This window comes from Oncorhynchus keta, chromosome 5 (assembly GCF_023373465.1).
Source record: "Oncorhynchus keta strain PuntledgeMale-10-30-2019 chromosome 5, Oket_V2, whole genome shotgun sequence".
Taxonomy (NCBI): domain Eukaryota; kingdom Metazoa; phylum Chordata; class Actinopteri; order Salmoniformes; family Salmonidae; genus Oncorhynchus; species Oncorhynchus keta.
In genome coordinates this window covers 14,050,207-14,076,935 of record NC_068425.1, presented here as the reverse complement: position 1 = coordinate 14,076,935, position 26,729 = coordinate 14,050,207, and the positions used below count along the sequence as shown (strand labels likewise).

The following is a 26,729-nucleotide window of genomic DNA, read 5'->3' as shown; positions in this document are numbered from 1 at the left end:
CTTCTTCACCTGTGGGATTGTCTGAGACCAGCCACTCAGCTGATGAAACTGAGGGATATTTCTGTCTGTAATAAAGACCTTTCGTGGTGAAAAACACATTCTGATTGGCTGGGCCTAGCTCCCAAGTGGGTGGACCTATGCCCTCCCAGGCCCACCCATGGCTGTACTCCTGCCCAGTCATTTCAATTATTTCAATTGACTGATTTCCTTATATGAACTGTAACCCAGTAAAATCATTAAAATTGTTGCATGTTGCGATTATATATTGCTCAGTATAGTTGTTATTGCTCAGGAGCCATGTAGAGTTTTCCATGCCTATAGTGAAAGGACAGAAAAAAAAGGAGTTAAGAAGACTGTGGGCAGACAATGGCATTAACAGATGAGTTGGTTATTTTAATATTTCCTCTTTAATAATGAAAATGAATGGCCTGCCCCAGCCACTGACAATTAGAGACTCTGGGTTCAGCAAGGGTTAGACTGATTGGACTGTTGCCCATGTAAAGAGCCCCTCTAAACGTAATTGTTTGTCTGCTGCTATGTGCCTTTCTTCCTAAGAGTGTGCCATCTACAACCTAAACAGGTTCTTCAGCTGTCCCCATAGCATAACTCTTTGAAGAACCCTTTTGGGTTCCATATAAAACCCTTTCCACAGAGGGTTCTACATGGAACCCAAAAAGGGTTCTACCTGGAACCAAAAAGGGTTCTCCAATGGGGACAGCAGAATAACTCTTTAAGAACACTGTTGTTTTTCTCAGAGTGCGCCTGTATCGGAATACATTTTAATGGCGTGTCGCAGCACTCGGCCTCCAGGGTTCCCCGAGTAAGAAATTAGAAATGAAAGCACAGCATTGAAAGAGGATGCAACAAGTCCAGTCAACGGGTCCTGTTAGGCCTTTGAAGTTGCAGCTAGATGGAGCACCAGTACTCCCTCCTCCACCTACTTGTCAAGGACAGGTTGTGACTCTCTTCCATTTTCTGATGAACCTAGTATAGGATTCCCTCTCCTGCCTAGTCCCACATCCCAGTTACCAGGTTTCAAAAAGTAAGATTTCTCCACAGCGAATAAGCATGTTTGAATGAATATGCAATTAATTTATTCCATATTTTATCTGGTTTGTCTTCCATCATGTCAGCTATCCTAACTCTAAAACTGCAGAAGGGAACAAAGGATTGTCCTTGTTTTGTGCTTAGTGATAAGACACAGGGTGACCCTCTGGCCGCTCCGTTTCCATGGCCACATCATTAGTGCACTGCCCCAGCTGGCTGGAACTGTTTGAAGTGGCAGTGGCACAGTATCTTTAAAATAACAAGCCTCTTTGTTTAGAGAATAAGGAGGTGAAAATAACGTTGGGGGGGGAAATGATTAGCTTAAATCCATGTTTAATGACGTCCCATAAAGCCACCCTGCAGATAGTCATTAACGCTCTTCCATTTCACCCAGTTTTTTTGTTCGCACCCTGAAATGATTTTCAGTTTTTTTTTTGAGCTGATCCATTAATGTGGGGTTGTCAAAACAGCACAAGTAGCGAACATTGACTTAACTCTGACTAAATCAATAGCCATCCACAACACACCACCTTGTCACTGAGGTGTAACCAAGGTTTGTATCATGCTTTTTAACGAGTATGACACCAAGGAGATTTTCTGAAAGTGATTGCCTTAGTGGATGAACTGAGCTGATTAGAAATCTGACTTACAGAATTATGCCACTTCAACCCAAGGAACACCTTATGGCAACGGCTTGGTTCATCAACACAGCGACACTCATTTTGGTTATTATTCATGTGCACAGTAAGAGTAGCAATTTGAGGCGGATCAGAGGAAACTAAGGAATAATGGACAACAAAAATTTGGCAGTCTGTCAATGACAATCAGACAGGAATGAGTCACTTCAAAACACACAGCCTGATAAACACGCTGGTCATGTAATATCAACACTGATTTGTGTTCCTGAGCAAATCTGGCACAAAACAGGATGTATAGCTGGTGTGCATGACGATGACTGCACTAATGATATAATTTGCATCACAAAACCTGAAATTTGCATGATGTGTTAATTGCTAGCTGTAACCAGAATGTGAAACGCAATCATAAGGGCCCATGGGGTTAGCGTAGAATGAAGAGGATTCCCTCTTTGAAAAGGTGTGACATGCACACACACAGAAGTCAATTACTATTCCCTAGTTATATTGATTAAAGGAATAAGAACGAGATTTTGGCTATTTTGCCTTTTTCTACCTGCCCAGTCAGATGAATTCATGGATAACATGTCTTAGTTGCCAAAATCTCGACGATCCCTGTGCTAAAGGGATAGTGCAACTAGATTAAACACGGGACGAGTTTTCCTTAAGCAGATGGTCAAGGGGCAGGAACATAACAAATATTTGCAGACCGCAAGAATCCAAAAAGATATTAGACAAACCATTTCAAAACTTGCTGATCACATCTCTATTATGAGTGGGAATACTTTGGAACATATCTCAAATTAAAATCACTTGGAACTGATTTGTTGGTGTTTAATTCTTATGTGCAAAAAAAAGGATCTAAAACAAAAACAACAAATCACGGGCCGCCAGGATCTATAAACCCATTACATCCTCCCTTAAAAGGATCCCTTATGTAGGGTTACTCGATTGTCTCATAGGTACAGTCTCGTTTGAACGGTCCTGACAATCACCCAAAACCTATTACTAATATAATCCAGTATCCTTACTGTGCACAATCAGCATTAAAGGTAGACTTTGGGCACGACAAACAGTCCAACTCCTCCGCACTCTCCATTTTCAAACAGAAATGGGGTGTGCTTTTAGTGGTTCATTCTGTTCATGCGTGCAGAGACCGATGTACAGTTGAAGTCGGAAGTTTACATACACCTTAGCCAAATACATTTAAACTCTGGTTTTCACAATTCCTGACATTTTATCCTAGTAATAATTCCATTTTAGGTCAGTTAGGATCACCACTTTATTTTAAGAATGTGAAATGTCAGAATAATAGTAGAGAATGATTTATTTCAGCTTTTATTTCTTTCATCACATTCCCAGTGTTCTTCGGCTTGCAAGCCTCCCCCTTTTTCCTCCAAACATAATGATTGTCATTATGGCCAAACAGTTCTATTTTTGTTTCATCGGACCAGAGGACATCTCTCCAAAATAATATGATCTTTGTCCCCATGTTCAGTTGCAAACCGTAGTTTGGCTTTTTTTATGGCAGTTTTGGAGCAGTGACTTCTTCCTTGCTGAGCGGGTTTTCAGGTTATGTCGATGTAGGACTTGTTTTACTGTGGATATAGATACTTTTGTACCGTTTCCTCCAGCATCTTCACAGGGTCCTTTGCTGTTGTTCTGGGAATGATTTGCACTTTTCACACCAAAGTACATTCATCTCTAGGAGACAGAACGCATCTTCTTCCTGAGCGGTATGATGGCTGCATGGTCCCATGGTGTTTATACTGGCATACTATTGTTTGTACAAGTGAACGTGGTACCTTCAGGTGTTTGGAAATTGCTCCCAAGATTGAATCAAACTTGTGGTCTACAATTCTTTTTCCTGCGGTCTTCGCTGATTTCCCCATGATGTCAAGCAAAGAGGCACAGAGGTAGGCCTTGAAATACATCCACAGGTACACCTCCAATTGACTCAAATGATGTCAATTTGCCTATCAGAAGCTTCTAAAGCCATGACATGATTTTCAGGAATTTTCCAAGCTGTTTAAAGGCAGTCAACCTAGTGCATGTAAACTTCCGACCCTCTGGAATTGTGATAGTGAATAAGTGAAATAGTCTCTGTAAACAATTGTTGGAAAAATGACTTGTGTCATGAACAAAGTAGATGTCCTAACCGACGTGCCAAAATTAAGAAATTTGTGGAGTGGTTGAAAAACTAGTTTAAATGACTCCTACCTAATAGGTTGATCACACTGCTCGCAAAAGAAATGTAGAAATCTGTTATTCAATTATTGCACCCACACTGCTCACGCTCATTGATGCGCGTCTGCGTTAGAACTCCTTTCTATTTCCGACGCAGATCACGCTGCAAGTCCTGCCTGTGTAACAGAATAACTTTACGTCCGTCCCCTCGCCCATACCCGGGCACGAACCAGGGACCCTCTGCACACATCGACAACAGTCACCCTCGAAGCATCGTTACCCATCGCTCCACAAAAGCCACGGCCCTTGCAGAGCAAGGGGAACTTCAAGGTCTCAGAGCAAGTGACGTAACCGATTGAAACGCTATCTAGCGCGCACCGCTAACTAAGCTAGCCGTTTCACATCGGTTACACCTGTCCCATCTCATTGGTTTCATGAAGCAGGTACCCACATGCCATCTCCTCATTGGTTATACCCACATGGGTGATTGAAAGACAAACTGTGTTGCCGGTCAGTGTAGTAATACTATGAAAGTTTAGATGCCAATCACCATATAAATACAAAGATGAAAAAGCCTGGGAGGAGAGACGACTAGAAACAAGTCAGTTGACCATCTTGTGTGTGGGTTAATTGTCACAGTAGAGGACCGTGTGAATTTCTGGTAAAATGTTTATATCCAAGGACAAATTAGCTAGCAACAGCAAGCTAGCTAAATAGGACAAATTAGCTAGCAAGTGCAGGCTTACTAGTTAAATTGCCATAATTGTTTTATGCTTTTTGACCTGTTCCCAAATTAATGTAATTGGTTCAGAGGTCGTTTTGATATTTTAACCTGCGTGTCGTGATCGTGTTTGATGTAGGGGGACAAAATAAATGAATGCACGATGGCGCACGCGCAGCCGGTTTGGGCTCCGTGTTAAGTTTATGTAAACTGCCGACTTCAACGAGCTAAATAACTCGTCGAGTATGTATTGTCATTTGACAAAATGTGTTTTTTTTGGACAGAAGCAATTGATAAATGGCACTTCTGTAACCATAGCTCTTATTCAACCATTTGTTTAAGCATTAAATGACCGTGAAAGATTGTGATTTGATCAAGTACACCTAAAACTGTTATTTTTACCCAAAGTCAGCCTTCAAGAGTAACAAGCATTCAACTGGCAACACAATGCATTGGGAAAGATGGAACTGAGTCCATCTACATGTATTAACACTTACTTGGTACAAACATTTTATTTAAACCTAAATATTTGGACCAAAACAACTTAACAGAGTCTGATGCAGATACACTAAACTACCTTTGAATGGGTTCATCGAGGCCTGTTTTTCTATATCTTTATCAGAACGTAGGCAAAATAATTCTAACATTGAATACATTAATAAAAAATAAAAAAAATCAACAGAAGTGACTCCCATTTCATAGTCTTTTCTGACAAGCGTGAGCTCTTGAAAAAAAAATACCACAGTTGGAGTACGGAAAATCCTTTGTGGTGGAGGCATAGTCCACCTTCAAATCCAGGACTTCCGAGTCAAAAAAAAGCAAAGGGGTGCATCAGTATGCGGGTGATGGACAGAAATGGCACACATTCAGTTTTAAAACAGTCCAGCAGGAAATAGGTGAACAATGGACATAGTTGGAGGCAGACAAAAAGGGGGCAGAGACAAAATCCTCAGCAAACCAATTTCAATCTTGCGTAGTCTTGAAGCTTTATGGAGAAAACTTTTTGGCTTGTGCTCGAACCCTTTTTTCATATTCCACTCTGTTTTGGCTGAAATGAAAGATGGAGGCATGTTATGAGGAATGGGATATTTCCTGGAAATATCAACTAACAGCCTTTCAACAATGCTGGCAAACAGCTAGACAAACTATTGGCCAGGATGGGCACAAGCTAATGAGAAGATTGCCAGCAGCTGTGTATATCCTATTCCGACTGACATTTGACAAACCTTTCACTTAATTAAAATATCTACTGGCTCAGACCCACCAGTAAATTGTATACGCCTCAGCTTGTGCAGGATCCTGGATATTTGGTTCATTTAGGAGCTCTTGGATTCCTAACAATATCTGTGGATGAAAACAAAGTATAAAGGCAATTTGTTTCGCAACCTTCCATGGCTTCAAATCAATTTCACCTAATAAGTTACCACCATGAAGCCATGCTGCCCTCTGCAGCAAAGCAGTTTACAGTGCAGTCAGAAGTCACCTGTGTACACGGGTACAGTTCTCATCCACACTGACGCAAAGATCTCATCTAACTGTAGCCACTCCATACGCATTTGGACAGTCAAATTAAAATGTTAGTCTCTATAGCCCAGCATTTTGGATTTGAGATCACTTAGACATTTATTTAAGTAGGCAAGACCGTTAAGAACTATTCTTATTTAGAATGACTGCCCACACTGGCCAAACCCAGGCAGTGCTGGGACAATTGTGCACCACCCTATAGGACTCCCAATCACAGCCGGTTGTGGGTGTCTGTAGTGACTTAGACCGCTGTGCCACTCAGGAGCCCAATGAGGTGACAGTACAGAATGTCAACTTTCATTCAAGGATATTTTCCTACACCCGTTTCACTGTTTCAAAATGTATTGGTGAATTATGGTAAGTGAGGTTAGAGGCACAAAGATCTCCTGTTATTGGGAATGGTGAGAAGGTAGCATGTTTTGTTGAAGCCTCTGACTGGAATCATTCATGACTTCTTAAATCATGGCATTCTCAGGATTAATTTACAAATGTTCAAAAACCTAGATAAAATTACTCCAGTCATCAAATCCCCATTCAGTTCCTATTTGTCAAAACAAAACCCCAAAACAAACTGCAAATGCATTCAACGAGTTAGTCACAAGCTTGATGTAGTCCGTGTGTGCAAGGAATATAGGCCCAAATACTAAACCTGACTGCTTTGATACACTACATATACTATTTACCAAGAGGGCGGTAATCTAAATTTTTTATTCGCTGTCTATTTATCTCCACAAACCGATGCACAACGAGCTGTATAGGGTGATAAGCAATCAAGAAAATGCTCATCTAGAAGTATTGCTCCTAGTGGCTGGGGATTTTAATGCAGGGAAACTGAAATCCATGACAATTTCTACCAGCATGTCACCTGAGCAACTTTAGGCAAAAACTCAACTTTACTCTCTACATGGATAAGCGTACAAAGCTCTCCCTCGACCTCCATTTGGCAAATCTGACCATATCTTTATCCTCCTGATTCCTGCTTACTAGCAAATATTCAGGAAGTACCAGTGACATGCTCAATATAGAAGTGGTTCAATAAAGCAGATGCTAGGCTACAAGACTGTTTTGCTAGCACAGACTGATAAAGTGCTGGGATTCATCCGATGGCATCAAGTAGTTTACCACATCGGTCACCAGCTTCATTAACAAGTACAGCAATGACATCATCCCCACAGTGACCGGGATGTACATTAGGGCTGGGCAACATAAAATGTATATGTTTCAGCACAATGTTCCAAATGTATCTCAAGAATACATTATGAGCGTTTGTCTTCAGGGTCTATCTAGTCTCCTTCTCTCCTTCTGTGCACCTTCCCACTTGCAGACAACAAACCACTCGCCCGCCAATCACAAGACAGAAAAGGTCCTCATCTCTGACAAGCAGTTTGAACTCACATTTGCATTTTGTCCCAAAAAACACATTAAAATAATGTGGTCCCCGAAATACATCGAAATCATTTTACTGTAATAGAGAACTTATCCTTTGTAACCATACCCTTGTGTCTCAACTCCCAAAATGTAGAACAGAGCAGGAGTATCAACAAATAGGATTGTGGAAAATTAAATAATCAGTTTGTCGCATGCAGCATCACATACCGCTAGCAGCACTTTAGCCAGACTTGTGCTAGCGGTCTTGTCTTTTATAAATGTGCAATGAACATTAAAAATACATCTATATAAGGAATTGGCATCCCATTCTGAGAAATAAGCATCTTATACAGGTAGGCCAATTGATTTCAACATCTAAACAGGCTGTTCAAACAGTTGGAGACAGGTGTATACATACAAATTCAACTGTTCTGCCTGGTTAGCAACCAAATAGTTACAAGTTGGCTTGACTTTAAATAAAGATCAGCTGGCTACTCACTAGCACGTCGGCTTGAGACCAGTGTTCATTTTCTATACTGCCTGCTACCAGAAGTTTGTCATCAGTGGATGTGCATTGTTCTAGTTAAATTTGTAAAAAAGGGCATTTTCAATAGTTGAAACCCAGACCAGGTTAAATGGGTAGGTAGCATAAAAGTAACCACATGTAACCTATGGATTTGTATTAGAATATGCATCCAAATTCCCTCACTTCTGTATTGTTACTACATAACTGATCGGAATTCTAAATGCATTACAAAGCCGCAATTGATTACACTCATGACTACTGGTTTCAATTACATTTTCTGCCAACTAACAAGCAAACACTTTGAATGTATTGCTACAAATTAGCTTGCAAGTTTGCAAGCCAACTAGCCCGCTATTGTTATCACCAACAGCCTGCTAACACATTAGCACTACGCAAGTCAGGACGGCCAGCTGATTGTCCTCGCAGTGGCAGACCACATGTAACATCTGCACAGGATTGGTACATCACACCTGCGGGACATTTACAGGATGGCAACAACTGCCAGAGTTACAGCAGGAATGCACAATCCTTCCATCAGTGCTCAGACTGTCTGCAATAGGCTGAGAGAGGATGGACTAAGGGCGTGTAGGCCTGTTGTAAGGCAGGTCCTCACCAGACATCACCTGCAACAACGTCACCTATGGGCACATACCCACCGTCGCTGGACCAGAGAGGACTGGCAAAAATTGGTCTTCACTGAAGAGTCACGGTTTTGTCTCACCAGGGGTGACAGGATTCGCGTTTATCGTCAAAGGAATGAGCATTACAACGAGGCCTGTACTCTGCCACGAGATCGATTTGGAGGTGGAGGGTCCATCATGGTCTGGGGCGGTGTCACAGCACCAGTGCCCTCCAAGCTCATCACTTAACCGCTCTCCCTGGGACTCTGCAACCGGATCCTGGACTCCCTTACAGGCCGCCCCTAAGTGGTGAGGGTAGGAAACAGTCACGCTGACCTTCAAAACAGGGGCCCCTCAGCGCACAACTCTAATCCATCATTAGGTTTGCTGACAAATGGCAAATTGTTGTCTGTGATCAGGCCGAAAGGAGTTCAGAGACCTGGCAGTGTGGTGCCAGGACAACAACCTCCTCCTTAACAAGACAAAGGAGCTTATTATGGACTACAGGAAATGAGGGCCTAGCACTCCCCCATTCACGTCGATTGGTCTGTAGTGGAGCGGGTTGAGAGCCTCAAGCTCCTGGTCATCTTACAGCCGTAATTTAAAATGCATCAAATAGTCCCCCCCACAACACTGTTTAATGACAAAGCAAAAACAGGTTTAGAAATTTTGCAAATGTATTTTAAGCTATGAAACTGTTGAAGCACCTTTGGCAGTGATTACAGCCTCGAGTCTTCTTGGGTGTGACGCTTGGCACACCTGTATTTGGGGAGTTTCTCTCATTCTTCTCTGCAGATCCTCATTCTCTGTCAGGATGGATGGGGAGTGTCGCTGCACAGCCATTTTCACATCTCTCCAGAGATGTTCGATCGGGTTCAAGTCCAGGCTCTGGCTGGGCCACTCAAAGACATTCAGAGACTTGTCCCGAAGCCACCCACAATGCTTCACTGTAGGGATGGTGGCAGGTTTCATCAGATAATCTTATTTCTCATGGTCTGAGTCTTTTTAGATGCCTTTTGGCAAACTCCAAGCAGGCACTTCCCTGACAAATACCCTTCTCCCCCGATTGTGCAGTTTGGCCAAGTCTAAGAAAAGTCTTAGTGGTTCCAAACACCTCTACCATTTAAGAATGATGGAGGCCACTGTTCTTGGGAACCTTCAATGTGACACATTTTTTGGTACCCTTCCCTAGAACTGTGCCAGAATCTTGTCTCGGCGCTCTAAGGTAAATTCCTACGACCTCATGGATTGGTTTTTGCCCTGACATGCACTGTCAACCATGGGACCTTAGACAGTTGTGCCTTTCCAAATGATGTTCAATCAATTTAATTTATTACAGGTGGACTCCATGTTGTGGAAACAGCTCAAAGAAACAGGATGCACTGGAGACCAACTTCAAGTCTCATAGCAAAGGGTCTGAATATTTAAGTAAATAAGGTAGTTTTTGTACAAATTTGCAAACATTTCTAAAAACCTGTTGTGTTTCGTCATTATGTGGTATTGTGTTTAAATTACTGATTTTTAAAAATCCATTTTAGAATAAGGCTGTAACGGCAATTACCTCGTACCCTTGCACATCGGCTCTACTGGTACCCAATGTATACAAGTTAACGTTACTCACTGTGCATTTATTAATACGTCTCAAATTTCTGTATCTTTTTATTTTTGTAAAGGGGGGCAAGATATAGTGCTTTCATTTCTAAATGTTTAAAACAGATCTGTATGAAAATACTCAAATAAAATGTGACATTCTGTACCGTCGCATCATATGAAACATTTGATCCAAATCCAAAATACTGGAGTAACAGGCACATTTTTTATATTAGCTTCACTGTCCAAATACATACAAAGGGGAGTGTATATTACTATTCTAGGGTTATAGGCAAAGAAAAAGCTAAAACCAGAGAAGGGGTCTTGGATGAAAGCTCTTACTTGTTTGATAGTGATGGCTGGCCTCCAGTCTTTGTCCTCCTCTAAAATTGATAGACAGACTGTACCAGAGGGATATACATTTGGATGGAACAAAGGGGGCTCAAATTTGCCTGCGGAGAAAATATAATTATTCGCACAATACAGAGAAAATTCCAGATGGCACTTATTTGCAGTTCATTAAACACTGATTATCAATAGATATCTCCCTCTATCCACACAGAGGTTGGAATAATACTAAACATTATGATAATGCCCTTTTAGTCTAAGAGCGGTTTGAAGAGAGACTGAAATTTCAGCCTGTTTTAGTGGGATGTAGTTTCAGCCTGCCTGGTAAAATGTGTTAATAGACCAATAAGGATAGTTCAAACAGCTGGTTCTGTTTTCCCCCTACCCACTCACACCACCAGTCCGAGCAAAATTCTCTTGAGAAATTGCTCTTCATAGAAGCTATTTTTGTTTGTTTTCAATTAAAATGGCCAACATTGGCAAGAGTAAACATGTCATCACCCACTAATGCAGCACCCCCTTGGGGCAAACACTAATTTTGTAAACGACAGATCCATTTATTAAGACGCATCACTCCAAGTTGTGTCAAATGGGGCCCGTGGTGTCAGATATTGCGTGGGTTAGCTAGACTCATTTCCCTGAGCATGTATGCCAAATTTCATCACTGAGTCAGACAACAATTAAAACATCTGCGCGTTATATAGCCACCGTGTGGTCAATATGAATGCGCTTGCATATGTTAAGTATTGAGTGTTGGCAACATGCTTACCAAATTTTGTTACACTATGAACATGCTTGACTTGACCGACATATGTGCCAGACCACATCCATGTAAACATTGGTCATTTTTATTTTATTTAACTAGTCAAGTCGGTTAAGATTTATTTTTTACGATGACCGCCTACCCCAGCCAACGCTGTGCCAATTGTGCAGCGCCCTATGGGACTCCAATCCCGGCCAGATGTGATACAGCCTGGATTCAAACCAGGGACTCTTTGTGACGACTCTTGCACTGAGATGCAGTGCCTTAGATCGATGCGTCACTCAGGAACCATCAATAGTGGCCATGTTTTAGGTACTAGTATGATAAATATTGCGTTGAGACCTTTGGCCATAGATGCCATATCAAGTTTCATGTAGATCAGTCATTCGGTGCCATAAGAGTAGCACCTTAGGTGTATCACACATTTCTCAATGGCAGACCTTATGGGTCCCAGAGGCAAATTAGTTCCTTATGAGGGACCCATGTGGCAAATTCCATGTCTTTGTCAAACGGGGTGAGGAGCATGACCTTTGAAAGTTTGCATTTTATTGTTACAGGGCCACCATCTGGCTAATCAGTGTAATATTGTAAATGCTGGATATCTACAGCAAGACACATCATTCACCCACAGTAAGGTACTTAACTGTTACCCAGAACTTATACAGATAACAGCTTCATTGGACTTTTAAAAAGAGAAAACATACACTTGGGAGGTGAAGAAGGATAGTCATCCTTGAAGAGCATTCGGAGTTTAAACAAGCCCCCCTCCCATGGGGTCTGTGGAAAGAAATATAGCAATTTGGTCACTCCTTCAGTAACTGGAGTTATTCATAGTGAAGCAATGAGAATGTCGCACAACTGTGGTAATCAATTAACATTGGTCATCCAGCAGCTATACAGACGTTAGTACCAGCACCTCAGTGTATTTAATATTTCCTACAACCAATTAATACCCTGCTTAGTTGTATTAAAATCTGCTGTCCATACAGTGCCAACTTATTAGGCTGCAAAGGAGTGATTGCCTCCTCCAGTCTGAACATAGTGATACCTACTAGAGGTCGACCGATTAATCGGAATGGCCGATAAATTAGGGCCGATTAAGTTTTCATAACAATCGGAAAACTGTATTTTTGGACACCGATTTGGCCGTTATTTTCCTTTTACACCTTTACTTAACTAGGCAAGTCAGTAAAGAACACATTCTCATTTTCAATGGCGGCCTAGGAACGGTGGGTTAACTGCCTTGTTCATTGGCAGAACAACAGATTTTTACCTTGTCAGCTCCGGGATTCAATCTTGCAACCTCTCAGTTAACTAGTCCAACGCTCTAACCACCTGATTACATTGCACTCCACAGGGAGCCTGCCTGTTACACGAATGCAGTAAGCCAAGGTAAGTTGCTAGCTAGCATTAAACTTCTTATAAAAAACAATCAATCATAATCACTAGTTAACTACACATGGTTAATGATATTACTAGTTTATCTAGCGTGTCCTGCGTTGCATATAATCGATGCGGTGTGTATTCGTGAGAAAGACTGTCGTTGCTCCAATGTGTACCTAACCATAAACATCAATGCCTTTCTAAAAATCAATACACAGAAGTATATATTTTGAAACCTGCATATTTAGCTAAAAGAAATCCAGGTTAGCAGGCAATATTAACCAGGTGAAATTGTGCACGCAGAGTCAGTGTATATGCAACAGTTTGGGCCGCCTAATTTGCTTTTGAGACAGTTTCCGGATTCGACCAAATTAATGACCTACGGCTCGTATTTCTGTGTGTTATTATGATATAACTAGGTCTATGATTTGATAGAGCAGTCCGACTGAGCAATGGTAGGCAGCAGCAGGCTTGTAAGCATTCATTCAAACAGCACTTTTGTGTGTTTTGCCAGCAGCTCTTAGCATTAGCTTCAAGCATTGCGCTGTTTATGACTTCAAGCCCATCAACTCCCGAGATTAGGCTGGTGTAACCGATGTGAAATGCTAGCTAGTTAGCGGAGTGCTCGCTAATAGCGTTTCAAACGTCCCTCGCTCTGAGACTTGGAGTGGTTGTTCCCCTTGCTCTGCATGGGTAACGCTGCATCTAGGTTGGCTGTTGTTAATGTGTTCCTGGTTCGAGCCCAGGTAGGAGCGAGGAGAGGGACGGAAGCTATACTGTTACACTGGCAATAATAAAGTGCCTATAAGAACATCCAATAGTCAAAGGTTAATGAAATACAAATGGTATTGAGGGAAATAGTCATATAATTCCTATAATAACTACAACCTAAAACTTATTACCTGGAAATATTGAAGACTCATGTTAAAAGGAACCACCAGCTTTCATGTTCTGAGCAAGGAACTTAAGTTAAGTTTTTTACATGGCACATTGTACTTTTACTTTCTTCTCCAACACTTTGTTTTTGCATTATTTAAACCATTATTTGAGGCCAAATTGATTTTATTGATGTATTATATTAAGTTAAAATAAGTGTCCATTCAGTATTGTTGTAATTGTCATTACAAATAAAAAATAAAAATAATTCGGCATCGGCTTTTTTTGGTCCTCCAATAATCTGTATCGGCGTTGAAAAAAAATCATAATCGGTCGACCTCTAGTACCTACAAAATATATACAGAGAATGTCCTGCTCTCACTCATGAGAGACTCTTACCCCCTTCTTTCCAGGGATGGCACACTCCCAATTCATCAAGTTCATTGTTCCATCTGGGTTTTTTGTTGGCACAGCAACAAACCCCTAGGGAGAGGGAAGAGATATTGTTCAACATCGTTAAATGTCTAACTCCATGAAATTGCCAACTACAGCCCTGCCCAGAATCAATCCTGAGCCCCCAACCCTCTATGGCTGCGTAACTCAATGTGTTTAGTTGGCAGCGCTGCCCTGTTATCGGCTCAGTCACCTGTAATGTAGGCCATTTTATTAGTTCCAACAGCCATCAGTTATGCAGTACCTGTTCAGATGTAGGCCTATGCCTTTGTTTGTCCCCTTGTAAGAGTAATGCTGGTGAAAAATCCAATTTCCCACTTGGGATCAATAAAGTTTATTCAACCAGGCCAGGGCAGTACAGCTGTGCTTGGCATAGTGTAAAATGTTATGTGGAATAGACTATCCAGAAACATATTTCCACAAGCAGGTCTTCCAAAATGACACATGCCCTTAAAGAACCAGCTAGGCTTATACGAAAAAGGCACTGCTGACATGAAAATGGCTTCCACCCAAGTCCCTTGATACTCACAAAAGGATGGTCTTTCCTCCAGGCCTTCCTTTCTTGTGCAAGACGACTTAAGGCTATACCAGACATGAGGACTCCCTAAATCAAAAACAGGAGATCAACAGTGGTGTACAGCTCTATTGAAATAAACAATGCAGATGTGATGCACAAGTTCGGCATCAGATCAGTTCAGGTGGTTTTCATTTCTCTGGCATTTGATCAATTCATGTTACTAGTCACTGGATAACAGCACAGCCAAATGTGGTGCTCAGAAAGTTCACAATGCTGCAACCACTTCAACTAGATCACATCCACAGGTTCCAAGGGGCACAACCAAACACCTAGCCTAAATGTCTTCAATATGAACTCAGTCTCTCATATTGTTTTCAACATTATTGTAATGCAGCTTGTTTGCTTTTTGTGTGTGTGTGTGTGTGTGTGTAGTAAAAGGTACAACTGACTTACATTCAGGTAGGCTCTAAGTTCACCTACACTCTTAGGAAAGGTGCAATCTGGTTCTTCAAATGTCCCCATAGGAAAACCCTATGCAGAAACCATTTTGGATCCAGGAATAGCCTGGAACCCCAAAGGGTTCCCCTATGGGGAGCCAAAGAAACCTTTTGGAGCCCTTTTTATCTTAGTGTAATGTAAACATTTACTGCATAAAACAAACTAAAGACCAAAACAAACTGAATAATCTGGACAAAATATTTTACTTGACATTATCTGGGGAGCCTAGTTATTGTAGGTAGCTGGGGGCCCTGGTGTAGAAAAGCTATAGCAAATATTTTAACTAAACCAAGATGGACCACACTGTCAATTCCAATGGGAACAGATGAGTCATAGTGGGCAGAACAAACAAGGTGGCAGAGCCAAGCTAGCGAGATCCTATTGGCCAGTTCTAGCATAAATCTGAATACTTCCGTTAGGGAACGCATACTCAAATGCGTGTGTGCACTAACTCAATTCGACATTGCATTCCTAAACACTGCGATTTTATAAACTTTGGCAAAGGCTAAAGTCTACTGATCTTAGTCCACTCTGTTCAAAACAGACTAGTTTTGGGAAAAGACTTGAGAACAAATGTTTCATCGATGAGAAAATGTGCAGAATATAGTCCAACATCGATTTCGTTCCATCTTCTCCCACTGCGCGCCAGTGGGCTTCCTCTCACTACCATATTTGGTAGAGAGCTTAAACGCCAAGCGACGCTTCATATTTACAAATCCAGTGTAATATCTGTCTCGTTGTTCCATCTGTGGCTATAGTATTGAAGCTTCATAGCAGACTAACTAACGCGACACTTTTTTAATGTGCCACTATCAATATGCTGACTAGATTGCGAGACCTAAAATATGACAGGAGAAACTTTGGCCTCGAGGTTTAGGAATTCAATTCCCACAAACGAGATATCTGTTGGATGTTTAGGTTATCACTCAGCGGAATGGTACAAAGGAACAGGTAACGCTGGTTGCAAATGTAAGAAACTAGCATGTTCGCTATAGCAGCTTTTGTTGACACACATGCCCCATAAAGTATGTATTGATTGGATAACTTGTAAAGCAGTAGTTACAATTGCAGTCTTTGTTGTCCAACGCGAATATACAACTCTGCGCAATGCTTGCACAAAAAGCCGCTAAACAAGTGTGCAACAGAGTGCGCAGTAGTCACATTTCGAGGCTAGGTTAGCTACATGGAAGTCCAGTTTAGGATGCATTACCAATTTAAATACACACATCCAGCCGAAATAAAACATGTGACGTTTAAGATTGACGTAAATACATGTTTCATTCTTCCGTCTGAATAGCGTAGTTAGCTAGCCAACTACTTTAGCCTAGCTAATAGTAGCAAGCCTTCTGGCGTTAGCTTCATAAACCCCAAACCCCAAAAAACTAACTTACACCGACTACGGATAAAAAAAAAAAAACATTCTCAGTAGGCGACAAAGACTTACCTTCAGTGTGATAAAAATCACTATATATTTTTTAAAAGAACACTCGGGTAGCCCAATTAAAAAAAAATCTAACTCGAGACAAATCTAGCTAGGCTAGTGAAGTTTCCCTCCTGAAAAAAAAAAAGTGAAATTTAGCCTAGGCTAAATAGGACCTGATTACTTGCTAGTGCCTGAAAACAATTAGCGCCAATGACCTAATATGACAATTAGTTATCTACAAGGTGTTTCTTATTAAGAGTGGTTGTAATCAAATTTGCTACCATCCCAAATTATTATGAGTCAGCTATTTAACAAGAACAAACAAGACAAAAACATGAAACATTGAATATTCTGTGAACTATGTGGTGACACAACTAATACGATGAATGTATTATATTTAGCAGAAAATGCAAGGTACGTTCCATCATGTTGGTACAAATTATATGATAATTTAGAGATTTTAATCATGACTTTCAGGCAAAGCATTGGACAGCTATGCATTTAAAGAGACAGTACACCCAAAGTTAGGGACTGAGTGTATCCAAAAGATTTCGACCCTACCATTATGCTTGCTTACACTGAGCTGCACTGCGGTCGGAACACCGTCATAGTTAATTTAAGACACTGCAGAGTTGGTGCAAGATATTGGTCAGAAAACATACCTTAATACAGGGATGGGATATGTTACTGACCTTCATCCAAACTGATTCAACCAGACGATTAAAATACTGTTGATTTTTGGCCTCCCGGGTGGAGCAGTGGTTAAGGTACTGCAGCGCCAGCTGTGCCACCAGAGACTCTGGGTTCGCACCCAGAGTAACTGACCGGGAGGTCCATGGGGCGACACACAATTGGCCTCTGGGTTAGGGAGGTGTTGGATATCCTTGTCTCATCATCACGTTTCCTCTTGACACATTCGGGTTGGATGCGTGCTGTGTTAAGAAGCAGGATGCATGACTTTCAACCTTTGTTTCTCCTGAGCCCGTATGGGAGTTATAGCGATGAGAGCTATTACGAAACTGGGGTAAAATGTAAAAAAATATATACTGTTGGTTTTCTTTAAAAAAAAACTGCCCTTTTTCGACCTCATGCAAACTAGAAGTAGTTGAACTCCCAACACGATGCAGAAAATAAGGTCTGAGGTGAACATTGGCTTAGGAGATCTGATACATTTGGTTCTATACGATAATAGCAGTCCATTAACATGACTTTTATGAATTATGAAGCCTTTGTGCTTTAAAAAAAAACATATTCTTAAACATTTACAAAATGTGACATTAGTTTATGAAGATTATCTCATAGAACAAAATATATAAGATCGCCTAAGCCTGTGTTTACCACAAACCTTATTTTTGCCGTTCATCCAAAACCCCCACAAAAACACCATTTATATTCCTTATAGGCTTTGTCCAACGGACCACGGCGGATTTCATGCCTACAAAAAAACACCATTATTTTAACCATGATAGCTTTCCATCCCCTGTGCAGCTCACTGTAAAAAAAAGTGTAATAGTAGGGTTGGAATCTTCTGGCTAGGACTGTGCAAAATCTTAGTTTATGACAATATTTTGGGGAATCACTCGAGAGTATTTTCCTACTTAAATATTGCATTCTGTGTGGAAATAGATAGTGATGCATTAATACGCGTTGTAGTAGCTGCTAAACATTATGATGACAATAATCACACCACTTCGTTTCTAACACATACAGATGATCCCTTCACAAACGAGGTTTGTTCACAAAACCTGGGTCGTGTTTAGGAGGGTGCAACCAGAACGGAACTAGAACATCTTTGGTGCATCGTAGGCTACTGAAACTTTAGTGTTAGATTGATTGACCAAAGTTCCTCGATGTGTTTCTACCTGAACGTTCAACAATGTTGTGCCATAAAGTTTCTAAATCCATAGGCGCAACGTCGCGAGACTTCCGGGAAGGAATACAAAACAGACCAGGACGGAGTTTGGGAAGTCAATGAGAAAAATTAAACATTCTTCCTTAGTTGTGCCTTCAGATTTCGAGAAAATGTACAACCTAGATTCAAGCCAATGTCTTAAGTAGTGGAACATGTTTTTACTCCAACCTCGTGAAGGTGACAAACTGACAAGTTAATTTACACAAAAAACAAGTTGATATTGAAGGAGTGCCTTTGACAGCATATATGCACAGTCTGGACCATTAGACCCGATGACATTGCCTACAAGTGTGAGAGGATTTCTATAGAGTACCACCCGAGTGGCATAAGGCACTGCATCTGTGCTAGAGGTGTCAATACAGACCCTGATTCGATTCCAGGCTTAATCATAACTGGCCGTGATTGGGAGTCCCATAAGGTGGCGCACAATTGGCCAAGCGTCGTCCGAGTTAGACCGTCATTGTAAATAAGAATTTGTTCTTAACTGACTTGCCTGGTAAAACACAGTATGAGTAATACCCATAAAGCCTAGTGGTCAAACAGGGAAATGGTTACAATTGTTTTTCCACGATTCATTTATCCCATAGGGGATTTTAGAAACACTTCAACTAAGGGCTGTGTTTCATGTAGGCTTACTCTGGCATGCCATTTTGATAAGTGTAAATCTCTCTAGGACAAGGTTACTTTTATCAATATATTAATCCCCCAAAATGAAACGGTAACTAATGTGGCTGTCATAAAGAACTGAAAATGCCATGACGAAACTGCCGAATCGAAGCAAAGGTAAGAATCTCTGGATTAACTATCTAATGTTAGCTAAATCTAGTAATGATTAAATTGGCAACATTTCTTTAAACTGACAATTATGTGAACGGTCTTGTGCAAGTTTTAAATAGACACAATACCTGTTAGCCAGAGATGACGTGCAGGAGCTTGCTGGGATTTGTAGTCTTGCATGATGTCTACTTTAATGCTAATTAGCATTTTTTTTCCAGATCTGAAAGAAAATAATGCTGAATATATTGATGAAAGTCACCTTATCTGATATTTACATTGTTATCAGAACGTCACACCAAGGTAAGCCTTTTCAAAACACAGCCATTGTTTTGATTCTAAATTTCCCTATAGGAAAATGAATAATGGAAAAAAACGATTGGAACCATTTATCGGTTTAACCGCTAGGTTTTAGGTATGACACCTCCACTTTGGGGCTCTATGAATAACAGTTTCTGCCCATTTTCATATTGTACAGTAGCTCAATATGATTTAACTCTGTGATGGACCAAACTTGAGTCTGTCATTTGATATTTATCTAACTAGGTAAGTCAGTTAAGAACAAATTATTATTTACAATGATGGCCTACCAGTGTCTAAATATGTTTAGTTATTACCATATTTCCTTTCAAGTGCACCCTTGCTCTATACAGTACATCTAACATATTGATGGCAGAGCCATGTGGTTATTTCTCTATGGCTCTGCAAGTTTGTTCAAATACAATACAAGAGTTGACTTCATTACCATTTATTGATTAAATCCACCAGATCTAGCATCACCATAATTTCCATTATCCTCAGTCAAAACATGCTATATATACAGAGTAAGCATAAAAAATATAAAACATTTGATACTAATATATTTGAACAGCAGTGATCAAATAACACTTGTCTGCCTCTGTTCATTTTTAAAATACATTTAACGGGAAACTGGAACAATGTCCCTTTAGAAACCCATAGCGGCCTCAGAGGGATCACATGTGTGTCTTGATAAGCATTCTAGAAAATAACAGTCAAAACAGGAGCTGAAGTGTCACAGTGGAGTGAAGTGGTGTCCTACAGAGCTGAGGGCATGGTGGAAGGTGCATCAGGCCAGGCATGCAATGGCTGACACCCCCCCTTCTGTGTTTAAGAATCTGCAGTCAAAGGACACCACACTAGACACACATGGCCCACACTGTTCAGAATGTCTTCACGGTCACTGCAGGGTGGACACAAGCAGTGAGCCCTTGTGGTTATGGGCATCACTGCAAGATTTCACATGCACTGTGAAGCATCAGAGGCACTTATCACCACAAGACAACTCAATGACCAAGAAAAACTGTCTACGGAAATGTTGGAAAACTATCCGTCTGCGTACTAGATAAATAGCTGACATCCCAGATACCCAGGTAGTTGCTATGTAAACACAGTAATATACAGATGTTTAAACCAGCCAAATTAGAGCATTGTCAAAATGGCAAGGTAAGTAAGATCCGGATTATAAAACACTAGACATGTAAACTTTACCTTGATCAGGCAACAGGAGGGGTCCAATTGACCTTTACAGAGATTATAGCTTGTATTCCACTAGTTAAAGCCCTGTGTGTGTGTTAGGAAGAAAAAGCATACACTGATAACACATCTGAATATTATTATACTTTCTCTATACCACTCCTCATAGATATGCATGTAGACTACCGAATTTCCTTTATCCCTGACAAAAGAAATTCAGATTAAAGTTGAAATTCAGATGTTGATTTGGTCATTGAACAAAATAATGGTCCAAAATAAATGTTTTCATATACTGACAATGTTAATGTATTCAATAAGTAGCTCAACCATCTAAAAATTGAACCATGGTAATGACTACAGATTATAATATCCAATCTGTTCATCAATACATGACCAAAGCATCTTAGTTTAGGACTTGTATGATTGAAAACTGCCAGTTTGGTGTAATGTTGCTTGGTATACAGCCCTGTCAAAGCTCAATATAGTCAAACCGCAGAAGCGTAAGGATTGTGTATACACACACACACAAACAAGCAGATATGCACCAATTCATGCAAGAGACAAAAATGCTTCTTTCTCACGTAACATGGAAAACAGGCCCTTTGCAACACCAGCCGATAAGTCACATGTCAATGTGAAAAAATGTGCCTATCAAATGGCTCTAGGTATAATGTCCTCTAAAATATAGCAATGTGTTCCCGTTCCACAGTGACTGCCTAACAGGTAACCCAACTAAAACACACCAGAGTCTGTGGATGGAAGACAAGTTTTAGGTCTTTAACATCTGGCATTCCCTAACATCACTTCAACCTCATTATCATACAACCCTGGTAGAAGTAGTTATAATAATGTCCTCCTTCCCCCCCAAAAATGATAATGTGCAGGTTGAAGGGATATTTGGAAAGGGACATAAATAATCAGTTTAAAGATATGTAAAAAAATAAATAAACTTTCAATACAGTCTTTGCCTCTAACAAGATAGTATGAATCTATACAACTCCATATAAATAGTCTTAAATATGTAACTTTTAAAACATGCTTTCCAATTAATTTCTCAGAGGTTTGATTTTTGTATGTGAAGGACTGGCATAATGTAGCACGCACAGATGTTTGAAATAATGTCCCACCAGACAGTGCACACCCAATGCATCTTCCAAAACACTATTAGAGACCCTGAGTAAATGATGGACCAAGTATAAATGCTGTGGACAATATGATAAGTGATAAGGCCCTTCTCTCTGTGTGAAAATCTACAGTCCTGTTTTACTATGTAGGCCCAAAAACTGAGTAATGCTATCATTTTGCACATTTTGATTTGATGTCTGAAAAGAAAAATGGTGTGTACAATGTGTAGACTGCAGTTAGCCAGCTTCTTCAGCGTGCCATATCGCTCCTTAGAATGTGATGTAGTTTGTGTCTTTATATCTGGACACCAAAGTAACACGCAATCCTAAGGACTGAACAGTCTCTTCACATTCGAGAGCCTTGTTCTTGAAGAATCTACAAAAGAAAATGGTCAGAGTCAAAATAAGACGTTAAGGCCTATTTCAACAGATGTTCCAGAAAACCTTTGACAAAAAGTACTATGAGTTAGCATTTAACAGGCAGGAAGAAGCCTAAAATGTTTTTTAAATGTTTTTACCAGGAGACTGGAAAGCAGGAAGACTAAGGCTATGGAGAATTCCATGAACTGCAGAAGCTAGTGACAGGAGGTCATTAAATATTAACGTAGTTTAAATCATTATCGAGGCATTACTCTCGTCTAGATAATGATCAGCGGGATGCTCTCTAGGCAATGGGCTCATAGGGATGAAGGGGCTCTTGGAGAAAGGTTTAAGGCCACAATGGCAGGGGTCTAAGCAAAATCTCACCCATTGTCCCCTTACATTCAAAGGTAGATACATTCATTGGCAAAATGTTTCTAACCATCCTTGTACTTGTCATCTGCAGGAAATGCAGCATCCATGACCAATAAAAAAAATTATGCATGAATTTATATTAGACAAAGCCATGTGAGACAACATGTATACCAAACTTGGTGTAACTCACAATACATGGTTGTAACAATGGCCAGGACGATGATGAAAGATGTTTTTGTTGCAGTGCTGGGATACTCACCTTGGCCTTTTCACTTGGTTCACTGCTTGTGCCGTATGATTGGTTATGTAGCTCCTTAGAGACAACACACAGGAACTCTGCCTGGTCTTCGTTTCCATAGTTATATGAGGAGCCAATACTGACCAACTGAGGGAGAAAAAAAGGGGGGACCAATGAGAAGGGAAATGTTTCTAAGGGACTACAGAAAGCATGCACACATGGGAAATCTAATATGTCCAACAGCTTGCCAGGCACAGTCAAAACAATGTAACAGATTACAGTTAACAATTTCTATTCTTCTTAAGGATCTTTAAAAAAAACATTTTTATGCAAAAGTAACAAACACTGACTTATCTCGGACACCTGAGCACTTTGAGCTGTTACATTGCTCATTAATGTTTAGTATCCCTTGGATTAGACCACAGGGTGGAATCTGTCATTAAAGTGGTAGCTAATTCAAATAAAAAGACTACACTATACAGTAGGTTCCCATTTTCACAAAGCTGCCACGAGCAGAATGCCTAACATTCTGTCACATTGCTGGCTCCCAAAAAAGGAAACGTGAGTAGCAGCCTGAGCCCACTCAGGGTCTTTCCCCTCAGAGAGAACTCATAACACCCTGCAAGTCTAGAGAAATGCACCTAGTACAGGGTGTCCTCTTGGATGAGCAGAAACAGCAACAACCCCCTTATCTGCTGTTCCATAAACATCAGACAAAATGTAACTCTTGCAACCTGGCCTCTGACAGAAACCAGTGTCTATTTGACCCAGACAACCATAGCGCCTTTCGCGGACCGTCAGACGATTCAGACGTTCACAAAAATAAATACAGTACCACAATAACAGCTGTGTAACCAAATTATGCTGCAAGGTTGTATTTCACAAGGACTACAAATGAAGACGATTATAGTATTTATGTTAAACACTGAACTCAGCATCATCCGTGGACAGTAAATCAACCAACACAAGTCAAAGTGCAGCCGAGAGGAACATTTCTGAAAAAAGGAGGCAGAACACTCCCCAATCTCTTCCTTTCAAGATAATTACCTGCTCAAACTTCCAACCATCTGACATGGTGGAAACCATTTGTGTTAGCTCCTCTTCTTGGCACTGCAAGACTCTGTAGACATGTTTTATAGGGAGCTGTAGAGAGAAAAAGAGGCAATGTTAATTAACATGCAACAGAGCAGCAAGTGCTCTCAATAGGCTACATATGAATCTCCCATCCCTCCCAGAGCAAAACATAGCCAGTATGTGCCAATTCCTGACCTCATCTACCTGGCAAGGGTCAGGAGACTATGGACTAATGCCAATACATCAACAAGACCTGGAAATCCCAGTAGCTTAAGTGGAGCTTGTGCCCAGAGTCATTGCAGTGATAGACCATGTAAACAGAGGTGATCCTTGGGAGGGAGGGAGCTTGCCAAGGATGTGCCTCTGGCCAGTAGTTAGAGGGCCTTAGAGGCCCCAAGGCCACCCCACTGCCCCCTTTAATATCCAGAGCTCTGTATTAGTGAGTACAACAGGACAGTCTCAGGGAAGAAAGAAATCACCCAGATAGCAATGGCAATTTTAGTCAAGCCCACACACCTGAACTGTTTTGCAGTCCCTCTCCCTGATTTTGTCTTTAATTAGCCTGATCAAAGAAGGGATATTGTAGAATTCAGCCTCTTCAAGTACACCTTGAGGGGAACAGAATGTATTTAACCAGTTATTAAAACCCCAATCATTGAAAACAACTATATATATGCTAATGAGAACTGCTGTGGTTTTAAATGTAACGTGTGATTGTTAGCGTGTGACGTGAAAAAAAAGAAAAGAAATGGCAACAAATATGACAGAATGGCACAACTCTTCAGACATGTCTCAGCATATCCCAGAATATCCCCAAGACATTGTCATCATACCTTCCTCGGCAAGGCCTCTATTGAGCACCAGTTTTCCATGCCTCAGGTAGTTGAGCACTGGACCAAAGTACGTTGGGTCCCGGTCTATCAAATAGGCACCCGTTTCATCCTGAAGAAAGAGAAGTCGATAACAATGAGTAAAGCAGATGATCAATAACAAAATCAGGGGAGATACCATTGACGATTTTTGTACAGTGACAAACATCGAAACAAAACTGTGCAATCGCATAATAAGCCCATAGCCAATCCATGGATACAACAGCTCTGTGTCCAGAGCTTGGAGCAGCTCCAACATGGGGTAACTGACATTTAGCAGGTCTCATTATCCCTGAAGAATCACCACAGCGGGCTTGCTCCAGCCTTCACACACACACACACACCATCATTAGCAAGAATCAATACAGAGGGCAGAGATACATCTCCTTACCACATTACATTGGACAAATGAAGATTACAGACATTGGAGACTTTCACCTCAAATTCAAATGAGGAATGCTAATCAGCATAGTTTCGTAAATATCCTAGATAACTATGGGATGAAACTATTCTGCTGGGATACTGTGAATCTTTCAGAGCCCAAGACTCATTGCAAATGCACCTGTATGACCGAGCCAACTTGTCTTGTAAGGTCTTTTGCCAGCTTTTAAATGTCATCCTCCTGTTAAATGATGCATGGTGACCTTTGCGGGTTGGAAATCAGGATGGTAAACACTTTCAACGTGTGGATTATCATACTTTCTCTTACAGGGGCAACGCTCCTTTTCCAGAGGGGGGCTCATTTGCACAATTGTAAATTATAAGACAAATTATTAAAAAAAAAAAAATTATACACACAATTCATTGGTTGTCAACAATGTATTCTATGGTCCATTTGCGTGTAGGCGTTATTCTGATATTCACCAGCTAGATGGCTACAGTAACAGTTTGTGGTTGGCTGGATAACTAAACTTGCCTGTTAGCGAGCTGACAGATACTAGTACTGTACTATATACACGAATGTTATCTTAGTACGAGTAGAAACGTGCTGTATTCCAAATGAATATTTGTTAGTTAGCTACTGTAGATCTGTGGTCAGGAGGGTTATCCAGATTAAAAACAGGAAAACAAACTAACGTTAACGTTATTTAGCTAGTTAGTCAAGTTCTTTGGGAGTTAACGTTGGCCAGCTGAACTAGCAAGCCTGTACTAGTAACGACATTAGTAACTAACGTTGACCATCTAAGTTAGCTATCCGCTTGGCTTACTTCCTGGCTAAACAACGAAAATATTTAGCTAACTAATTAGTAAATCGGTCTGGATATGCTAGCTAGGTAACGTAAATTAACGTTAGAACATTCACATGATGTGTAAAACAGACAAAGGTTAGCTAGTTAACATTAGCCAACTAGCTATTAACGTTAGCTAGCTAGACAGATATATCCGTACCTTGTCAGAGTCGAGGTCGGGGTCGGCCTGGCACAGACGGTACAGGAACGATTTTGAGTCTCGGCACAACGTTTGCCTCGTTGTGAGAAAGTATGTCCCACCGACATTCAGACGGACCCATTTGGATGCCCCGATCCCAGGTGACTGCATTCTCTGTTCCGGAGACAGGGCGGGACACTGGTCAACTGAGCCGCTGGAGTCAGGGCTCTTCTCCGCCATCCCAGGTCCTTGAACCTGGATGCGTCGCTAGCTAAAGTTACAGGAACTGAGTTGAAGCGGGCCGGGAAACTGGGCAAGGCATAGTCGTGAAGTACGGTAATCCAAGTTTGACAACCCCCACCCACCGGTTTCTAGTTTGTATTATACATCCGTCAGATTCCACAGTCAAAATTGGCTACAAATATTATTTTTTTTGGTCTTAATTTAAGGTTAGGGTCAGGCATAAGTTTAGCAGTGTGGTTAAAGTTAAGCTTAACTTTAAAATAACATTTGAAGATAATAAATTGTAGAAATGGGCGGGGTTTATAACTTTGTAGCTGCTGAAGCTAGTGATGACCCCTCCCCCCACTCCCTGCATCCTTCTCATAAGAATCATTTTTGCAGTTGGAACTTCATGACTTCAAAAAAGGTTTGGTCCCCAA

The 26,729-nt window shown here is 40.9% G+C and overlaps 1 protein-coding gene across 3 annotated transcripts; it reads right to left on the bottom strand.

Annotated features, from left to right (window-relative positions):
* Positions 1-2,500: 2,500 nt before the first annotated feature.
* LOC118365323 (SUMO-conjugating enzyme UBC9-B) lies at positions 2,501-26,561 on the bottom strand. 3 transcript variants are annotated; one of them, XM_035747452.2, is made up of 11 exons: positions 26,089-26,547; positions 24,664-24,772; positions 24,347-24,438; positions 23,804-23,899; positions 22,778-22,903; positions 14,571-14,645; positions 13,988-14,071; positions 12,034-12,106; positions 10,561-10,670; positions 5,855-5,934; positions 2,501-5,638 (listed from the first exon to the last, which is right to left on the bottom strand). In XM_035747452.2, the coding sequence occupies exons 1-11, from the start codon at positions 26,305-26,307 to the stop codon at positions 5,578-5,580; spliced, it is 1,125 nt and encodes a 374-aa protein (XP_035603345.1). In that variant the 5' UTR covers positions 26,308-26,547; the 3' UTR covers positions 2,501-5,577. The 3 variants fall into 3 exon arrangements, with proteins under 3 accessions (XP_035603345.1, XP_035603347.1, XP_035603346.1); XM_035747454.2 differs by lacking the exons at positions 22,778-22,903; positions 23,804-23,899; positions 24,347-24,438; positions 24,664-24,772; positions 26,089-26,547 and adding an exon at positions 16,501-16,660; XM_035747453.1 differs by lacking the exons at positions 2,501-5,638; positions 5,855-5,934; positions 10,561-10,670; ... (1 more) ...; positions 13,988-14,071; positions 14,571-14,645 and adding an exon at positions 19,898-22,159 and having other exon boundaries at positions 26,089-26,561.
* Between the last annotated feature and the right edge of the window lie 168 nt (positions 26,562-26,729).